Raw genomic sequence first — 9,310 nt, forward strand, 5'->3', positions numbered from 1 at the left:
GAATCTTTAGCTTTTATTGAAAAATGATTAAATATACAGAAAGAAATGCCAAAAAATTCACACTCTAGAAACTGTTAGAACTGATGAAACTTACATTAAACAAATCAAGTCTAAACTACAAGCAGGGAGAAGGTACGACCTTGCGGGAGGGGCGTTAGCTTGTTGCACTTGTACCTCTTATATTTAGTTATGCAGCGGTTTTACTAGCACATTAAAATACACAGGTGAAGTCATTTTGACAACATGACAAGACCACGTCTGTGTCTTTGCTCCTACTTCACAGTACACGTGTGTGTGTTTATGTGTGTGTGTGTGTGTGTGTGTGTGTGTGTGTGTGTGTGTGTGTGTGTGTGTGTGTGGTAATCATACATTCAATAAAAAAAAATTAACAAAACAATGTATGTATACCAACCCTTTATCATCCTAATGCACATACTGTAGCACTGATACTGTATGTGCTAACACCTTTATAGTTTGGCCTCTATGTGTGCTCTCTGTGTGTGCTCTCTCTCTGTGTGTGTATGTGTGTGTGTGTGTGTGTGTGTGTGTGTGTGTGTGTGTGTGTGTGTGTGTGTGTGTGTGTGTGTGTGTGTTTGTGTGTGTCTTCTAGTCGCTGTCAGACCAATCGAGCTCCATCATGTCCATGGCTGCAGTAGCCATGTTGATCTTGGTTCCGTGTCGCACGCTGCAGCTCTTCACAGAGTTCTGATTGGACGACGACCTCATGCTCACCTGCACCCCTGAGTGACCTATGACCCCAACCTCACCTCTAATCTTTTGGCCGATGGCCTCTCCGAGGTCGCCCCTGACTCCCTGGACCACGACTCCCACGTCACTCCGACGGCCACTGACTCCAACCCCACTCCTCACGCCGTGACCTATGACCTTCATCACCCCTAGGTCACCCATGTCCATTTCCATGTCGCCCAGTCTCTCCATCTCCCCCATCTCGTTCATATCTAAGGACAGGATGTCCCCAAAACTCCCGTGGAGACCCTTGAACATAGTCGGGAGCCTTCCCCCTTCTATCCTTCCTTCCATCCCTCTATCCTCCAGCCTGTCTCCCAGCTTTTCTATCTCCCACCCTCCCTCCTTCTCCCTGTCTCCTTCCGCCTCTCCAAACCCTCCGGAGTATCCTCGGACGATGGTTGTGACCCTGCTCCGCTGCATCCCCCCTCTCTCCCTGTCCCCCTCCTCCCACTTCCTCTCCACCCTCCCGCCCGGGAAGCTTCTGAGCGTCACCTGCACCCTTCCTCCCTCCTTGTTCCTACTCTCATCTCTCTCCCTCTGACCCCAGCTTTTCTCCTCCAAGGTGTCTTCCTCTTCCTCATCCTCCTCTCCGAACCTGCCCTGTAACCCCTGGAGCACGGCGTGTAGCCTCCCGCCGTCGAGCGACCCGATCCCCCTCTCCAGCACTGTGCTGCTCCCCCTCTCCGTGTCGCCATTGCTGAGGGTGCGCAGGAGGCAGCTGACGCCAGCGCTGCTGACGCCGGCGCTGTTGGAGTCCTGAGAGTGCGACCGAAAGAAGGAACCGCTGGAACCGATGGACATCGAGGGGAAGAACTGGAAGAAGGAGAAGCGGGTTTAGGATCACGGAACGGATCTGATTGTTTCTTTCCTTCCACTTACAGGTGAGATAGTGGAGCGCTCCATGAGTAGAGAGGTGGGGCTGGGAGTCATGTTGGACCTCTCCATCAGTCTCTCTTCCCACAGCCTGAGCCTCCTCTCCCGCTCCTCCAGCTCCTTCTCTTTGGAGTAAAGCTCCCTCTCCAGCTTGCGGAGGCGCTCCAGAGTCGACTCAATTTCACACCTGTGGTTTTTCAAACAGACAAAATGTTGCACCAGCTGTTGGGGTTTGTGTACAGATCACTGCCACGCCACTGAAAGTGTTATTTACATCATGTGATATGACTGTAAAAACATGGTTGGACAAATCCACATTTTCTTTTTCTATATCCTTATAGACTTTATGATTGACTTTGATCAACCTAACAAATAAAAGCTGATTGATGGCATCAAACACACTGACCTGTGATCAGATTTCATTGACGCTCTTACATTTCTGTTAATCCTTTAGGAATTTTACTTGTAAAACATCTCAAAAATGTCAGTTTTACCCTAAAATGTGTTGTTTTGCAATCTGAAACAGAATTTATATTATCAATACTTTTATTATTGCACATTAATTTTACTTCAGAGCTGCAAATTTTAATTTTTCCATTTGTCATTGTAAACATACAAACACAAGTTCCCTGATGGAACCTCCTTCAAGGATAAATAAAGTTATACTCTACTCTACTCTCTCTACGTCTCAAGCTGCAGCTCTGCCTCACTGGACACATTAAAAAGAGGTTCCAAGTTCAAAACAATTGTGTTCTAGTTTCCTGTAGCAACGACTGCTCTCTTGATTTGTGACGCTCATAAACAGTCGGCTGCAGTTCCATCTGCCACCACAAGAGGTCAGTGTGAGCGACAGCGATTGTTTAACCTGCATTTCCACAAACACAATCAACCCTCACGGCAACTAAATATAGACAGATCTGACGCTCAGTCATACCTCCTCCTATGCTCCCTCCCTGCTTCCCTATTCATTCATCCCGCCCCTTCACCTCCCTCACCCTCCTCCTCCTCCTCCTCCCCTTCGCTCGTCCAACTTTTCCACATGCACCCAAAACTTCACTCAAAATTGATTGCCTCGCTGCACTCATGTTAAATATGAGCAGAATCTCTCACCCTCTCTTCTCTGCTGCCACCCTCCCTTTCCCTCACTGTCTCCACCCCGTCTCACCCCTGTCATCTGTCCATACTCGCCTCCCTCCATCCCCACTGTTGCCCTGTTGTCCAGAAAGCACAATATACTTCTGTTCCTCCCTGGTCTTGTCTTCTTCAGCTCATCATTTCTCTTTCTCTCTCCCCCACTCATCCCCACCCCCGCCTCACTGTCGTTTTTCCCTCTGAGAACTGAGGGCAGAGTGGAGGAGGAGAGGAATCTCTTCCATGGACTCTTTCCAGCTGGCTTATTATAGACTGAAGTAGAGCACAGGGTCACACATTCAAATCCTCCTTAGCTTCAGGCTGCAGAGTTGTGTCTGTGTGTTGATGCTGGCACATGTGTATCTGCCGTGAAGGTGTTTGCGTGCATGTCGACTTTTATTTGGAATACAGGAAACCGCACCCCGCATATGTCATCCAGACAAGACAGTGAGATTTACTGGATAGGCTAAGAAATAAGATGCCTCAATCTCAAAAATAAACACACATACTGTCTTCTCTTTTGTGTGTGTGTTCATGTGCATACCTCCACTGGTCCTTGTTGTGCAGGAAGGAGTTGCACTGGTCCGGTAGTCTGCTGTCATTGGCCATGGTTTCTAGGGTAACGAGCACTTGTTTGAACTGTGGACGCTCCTGTAGGTACACATAACTCTGCATTAACAGGCTACATCTAGATTTAGTGTCTTTAAAAGCATAAACTAAAAGATCTAAAAGATGGAGCCTTCTATACCTCCTCCATTCAGTTTACCTTTGGTTCTGCTTGCCAACATTTCCTCATGAGCTCTGCAAAACTTGCTGGACAGCTGGTGGGGATGGTCAGCCTCTGGAAACCAGAACACACACACACACACACACACACTCACAATCATTTTTAATGTCATGTTAGACATTTTAAAAGCTAATGTGTCATTTCAAATGTTTAGCGTTAAAACTGTGGTTGCATTTAAGTATGGGGGAGCTCGATGTTAGCCACATGCTAACTTTGGCACGCAAACCTAATGCTGTTGGTATGTGCAGGTAGCATCAGTTGGATTAGCATGCTGACATTACTAACAGGAAGTTAAGTGCAGCAGATGCTAATGGTGATGTCATAATCCTAAACCAAAGCATTGAAGGGTTTAGTGCAAAAACTCAAGGTTCACCAACTTCACCGTCATCTAAAGAGGAACAGCCATTGTTCCTGACATTGAAAAACAACATAACCACCAATGACATCGGGGATTGACGACAATCTACCAAACTTAGTGGCAAAACATGCAACAGACACCAAGAAGAACCAACGAAAGCCAGAATTGTCTGTTTCTCAAGTCTCCTGATAAATCAAATGGCGCCTGATTCATCCACGGACGCATTGCATCAACTTTTTCCACAGTGAGAAGAAAAAAAAAAAACCGTAAAGTAAACCACAACTGTTTTTGTTGTAAAATGCAGTAAGAGCGCTAAGCCCCGCCCCACCACTGAGATAATGCCCCTGCATTAAAAGACTCCCTTACCCCCCCCCCCCCGGCATCACCGTGGGTCTGGAGGAGCTCAGACAGCTCCATAGTACGGGGCAGTAAATGGAAACTGTTTTCTCTGGGGATTAATCCCAAAATATCACCAGCTCTGAGTGCAGAGGGGGCACGTAAGAGGCCAAGAAGAGAGGTATAGAGCAACGGAGGGGAAATCAGAGGGAGACTTTGAAAGGGAGAGAGAGTTATTTAGGGAGAAGTGAAGCCCCCTTCCCTCCCCTCTCTTTCTCTCTCTCTCTCGTAAAGGTTTTAGCCAAGGGGGAGTCTGGCCCAACTCCACCGCTGTGTATCCAGGCCTTACAAGAGCAGAAGCTGACATCAGGCCTAAAAATACCCAGCCTCAGCCTCACCAGCTCGCAGTGGAAACCATGAGAGCATTGCATTGTTCCTCCAGCCTTCTCAAACGCTGCTGAGGTCGACCCTACGCGCCTACGGTTTCGTTCAGAAAAGGTGTTGATCACGTGCGTCGAGCATCGAGTTACCTCTTGTTTTTCCACCACCAGCCAGGCGACCTGCAGCCCTTCGAATCCTTTGAAAGGAACCTCCCGAGTCAGCATCTCCCATAGCACCTGGACACAACAGAACCAGGAGAGACGTGAAGCAAAAAAAACCAAAACAACAGGGTCGCTTTTGTTTCATGTAACTGTCCTGAATGGATGCAGGAAGGAAGCCTTCATAGATCCAGTTAATAGATGATTCTGAAGACAAACAGCACATTTATGATGCCCTGTTCCCAAAAAATGCTTTGCTTTACATAATTTAATAAAGAACTGGAAGTTCTAAGATTTTAAAAGTTTGAATTCAAGTCTGTAAAATGCAGTTTACAATGAAGATTACAAATCTGCACCCACTTAATTATAGCCAGCAGCAATTGATTTCCAGACGGACATTAACAGTCTTGATACTATATTTTACGTGACTTTGAACTCACCACGCCATAGGAGTAGGTATCACAGGTCTCAGAGACAGGCAGGCTCTGAATGACCTCCGGAGCCATCCAGGGGAACGTGCCCACCACCGTCATGTGGGTGGTATGAGAGAGGAACTTAGACGCTCCAAAGTCACAAATCTGCAACCCCAAAAAAGAGACGTGAGCAAAACCCAAAATGATCCGAGCGTCTGAACCGAATGAAAAATAATTACATGTGGTCGTCTGTGCATCGCCGCCATTACCAACCTTCAGCACTTTTTCTGCAGTCATCACCACTGTTAAAGAGAAAAAGCGGTCAGATCAGCGCCACGCCGCCGACATACGGTCAGAGCTAACGGAGCGAAAGGGTCTGTCGAACAGATTAAGGTCGTGCGTTACCGTTCCGTGACTTGAGGTCTCTGTGGATGACTTTGACTGGAGCTTCTGCATGGAGGTAATGCATTCCTGAATGGAAATAAAGTATTAATAATAATGAATGCAGCCTTTAAAGATTTATTCTGATTGATTTTTGGTAGAATTGCTTGTTAACTTGAGCTCAGTTGTACGGTAAAACGTTTTTTATTTCAGCTGATTAGAAATTAAATTATATAATATAATCCATCTGATGTTCCATGATGACATTAGGTTAAAAAAAACAACAAAAGAACAAAAAACATTTACAGCAGAAAATGATCCGGGTGATAGTTCAATTCTGAACTTTGGTGTAAAGATGTTCAATTACAGCACTAAAATATAAATTTTTTTCCTCTTTATCTTAGCTTTAACATTTATTCTCTTATTTCTTTCACATCTAACATATTGTAGGTTTTCACTGCCGTGCATTTTTTATTTGATTCAAGACTGAGCTCATATTTATCAGACAGGAGGTGATGGAAAAACAGATTCTGTTATCATCATGAAGTGTACCTTTGGCTATCTGGATGGCCCATGTCATGATCTGCTCCATGTCCATCTCTTCACTCTGCTCACTGGAGAGGTACTCGTACAGAGACCCCCCATTAGCATACTCTGTCAGAACACACAGGCCATCACAGCAGAGCGGTTACTGGTTCAGGCTAAATTTAACCGGTCAGACTGGAAACAAACCGGTGAGATACGCGTTAGTCCAAAGAATATATCCCATTTTATGAAGCGGCTCCAGCGGATATCATCATGTTTAAATATAATGTGAGGGATATCACACACCTAGCTGGCTAACTCCTAGCAGCAGACGAGTTAACTAACAATGTAACGCCACTCATCTGTGAACTTTAACCTCTCTTGTTTTAATGTGAAGAGGGACATTTCGAAAAGAGGAAGACAAGGACTAATCGGGGATAATAATAAAAAATCAGACCTTTAGAACTGAATAAATGAAATGAATAAATGAATTAATAAATGAATGTATCAGGTGTGATCAGACTTTATCGTCATATAATTATGAAGTTGCTGTCCACAATCTGTATTATTTTTGATAATAAATGATAATTAATAATAGTTATATGTAAGTAACACATACTGAGACATACAATATAATCTGATATCAGGCACTCAGGCAGTAGAATAAAATAAAAATCAGATTGAGCGCATCTACCTTTAAATGTATACAACATGCACTTGACTGTGAGGACAGAACTGCCGTGTTGCTAGACAGTCCAAAGTGACGTGTCAGTGCTTTATCTTAAACATATGACCCCATCCAGGATTACAACCACGTCCAAACATGCTGGTCTCAGTTACAAATGTCCTGCCAGGAAACACAGCAACAACCTACGCTAGAGTAGACGCAGATACTTCAAAACACACACATATAAACACCGGTCAGCCACCGAAACATGTGCTAAAGTGTCTATAAGTAGCACATGTAGAATCAAACACAAACTCACACAGTCAAGACACACTCATTTGTCTGGTTTAAACCTGCCCTGACCCCGACCCATCCGTGCTTTACTTAAACCGTGACCTAATATTAGATATTTCCCACAAACATACCAACATTTAAACCTAAATAACATTATAAAACTTTTTTTTCTGAATGAAACGAAGGATTTAAACTTCCTATTTGAAGGAGTACATGTATTTCACACACACAACACACACACACACACACACACACACACACACACACACACACACACACATGGCCTGACCTGTGACAATGCCATAGTTGGGAGATTCCAGCACGGCTCCATAAAACTGAATGATGTTCTTATGACTCAGGACGCTGAGAATCTCAGCCTGGATGAGGACACAAGAGAGAGAGAACATGAACTGTTAGTCATCGGGTTTCCAGTACGGCGGCCCCAGAGTTAAGTGGAAATCATTCCTGATGATGAACTTACATTCAGTGTTAATTAAAACAGATGGAGATCACACCCCATGCTAATGTGAAATATTTAACCTTTACCAAGAAGCTAACAGCTTCTCTTCCAAAGAGCTGCATTCATTTGCACGTGCAGTTTAAGCATCGTGAAGCCACCTAAACACATCTAGATCCTTCAACGTCAATGTAATGAATCAACATTTCATACAGGAATATTGTTCTTTGCATTTGTGCTTTGACTTTCCCATAAACTATAAATCCTTCACACTCTTTTGTGAATATCCGGCAAAGACCCAAGTTGAAATACGATATTAGCGTTTACAAGCAGCCCTGTTTCACATGCAGAGGGAAAAAAATTCACAATGGAATCAAATTGTCTTTCTCTCATGATCCATCAAAGTGTGTTCAGACACGAACACATCAGACCCTGTTCCCTCTCTACTTCCTTCTTGCCGACCCATGTGCATACTTTACATTATTGAAATTGGTTGCCACAACAAAACCACCGTGCCCGTTTGACCCACAGGTCGCCATCACTTGTAACAGTTTCCTGACACCGAGCTGTGAGCCTCCACCAGCCCAGCATTAACGGCACAAATGACCACACACCTCGCCCTAACACACAATGGGAGGAACAAGGGAGTGCTGGCATAAATAAAAATGCTCACATCCACAATGAGTGTTGAGGAGGGGGGGGCGACAAGGAGAGGTATGTCTAAGATAAACACATTCATACAGGAGGAGTAGAAGGGAGGGAGTCCAGAAAAACTCTAGGAAATGAGTTGGAAACGGATTCACGTTATTATAAGCAGCAAAGCGCCTCGGTTGAATCTAGAAATACTTTAAAATGATGCAACCCAGTTGCAGGAGGTTCTGATTTTTATGTGTCTCATCCTCACCTCTTTGTCGATCTTCAGAAGCTTTTTCACAGCCACCTCCTTGTCCTGGGAAATCCAGAGGGCTCTGTAGACGCTCCCGAAGCTTCCTCCACCACAGTTCTCATAGAAAAGCAGGTCCTCATGCTTTATCTGCACAAACGACGAGCCGGGGGACGACATGGCATACTGACTCCGCTAACACGCACATACACAGCCCCCAAAAAGAGTGCACACTTTACACAGGGGTAGGACAAGTGTGACCAGACACAAATCAGTCCAGAAGGATAAGAAACGAAGACGTGGAGCGGTTTTTCCTCCGCGGGATCCGAGTCGATGGAGTCAGTCAGCAGAGCAGGCTGTCAGAGGGAAGAAAGCAGAAAGTGCTGGAAAGAGAGAGAGAAGTTTGCTCCCCGTGAGTCAGGAAAAGTTGAAGCCCCCCTCTGTCATCACTACGCAAAGTATTACATTGCCTGATTGTGGTGATTCGGTGTAACTACAGCGCAGAGAAGCGCCGAGATGAAGGGGAGGTGAGCGGCAGACGCACTGTTCAAATATGGTCACTGGCATCCAGGGCATTCCTTCCTGGATAACTGTGGCTATATAAAGCTCTCCATACACTCCACACACACACACACACACACACACACACACACACACACACACACACACACACACACACACAGTGATGGACACACAATAGTGGCCCACAGCGGGTTGAACACAAGTCAACAATCTCATCACATATCACACAAGCATCATATCTAATGTGTACACACATAAAACAAACGGAAGAATCGACTCAGTGACATCATCAAGCAGCGGCGACATCACTGAGGTGCGACGGGACAGGTGAGGTCAGGTTGTCACAGGAATTCAGGGCATCAGGAGACTTCATCATGAATGACTGGGCTCAGAA

General features: G+C 45.3%; 1 protein-coding gene across 2 annotated transcripts; it reads right to left on the reverse strand.

The window, feature by feature from the left end:
• LOC137611827 (protein kinase Npk) lies at positions 1–8,950 on the reverse strand. 2 transcript variants are annotated; one of them, XM_068339933.1, is made up of 11 exons: positions 8,416–8,950; positions 7,344–7,431; positions 6,121–6,222; positions 5,593–5,658; positions 5,461–5,489; positions 5,215–5,352; positions 4,766–4,852; positions 3,521–3,595; positions 3,299–3,405; positions 1,630–1,810; positions 1–1,563 (listed from the first exon to the last, which is right to left on the reverse strand). In XM_068339933.1, exons 1-11 carry the CDS (start codon positions 8,572–8,574, stop codon positions 607–609), a joined length of 1,989 nt encoding a protein of 662 aa, XP_068196034.1. In that variant the 5' UTR covers positions 8,575–8,950; the 3' UTR covers positions 1–606. The 2 variants fall into 2 exon arrangements, with proteins under 2 accessions (XP_068196034.1, XP_068196035.1); XM_068339934.1 differs by lacking the exon at positions 8,416–8,950 and having other exon boundaries at positions 6,121–6,288.
• Between the last annotated feature and the right edge of the window lie 360 nt (positions 8,951–9,310).

The sequence above is a fragment of the Antennarius striatus genome, chromosome 18 (genome assembly GCF_040054535.1).
Source record: "Antennarius striatus isolate MH-2024 chromosome 18, ASM4005453v1, whole genome shotgun sequence".
Taxonomy (NCBI): Eukaryota; Metazoa; Chordata; class Actinopteri; order Lophiiformes; family Antennariidae; genus Antennarius; species Antennarius striatus.

Coding starts and splice junctions, on each gene's coding strand:
- LOC137611827 (XM_068339933.1), bottom strand. CDS start 8,574: ATGTCGTCCCCCGGCTCGTCGTTTGTGCAGATAAAGCATGAGGACCTG. Junction 6,223..7,343: donor CAACTATGGCATTGTCACAG/GTCAGGCCATGT, acceptor GTGTTCTGACAG/AGTATGCTAATGGGGGGTCT. Junction 5,659..6,120: donor GGCCATCCAGATAGCCAAAG/GTACACTTCATG, acceptor ATTTCCATTCAG/GAATGCATTACCTCCATGCA.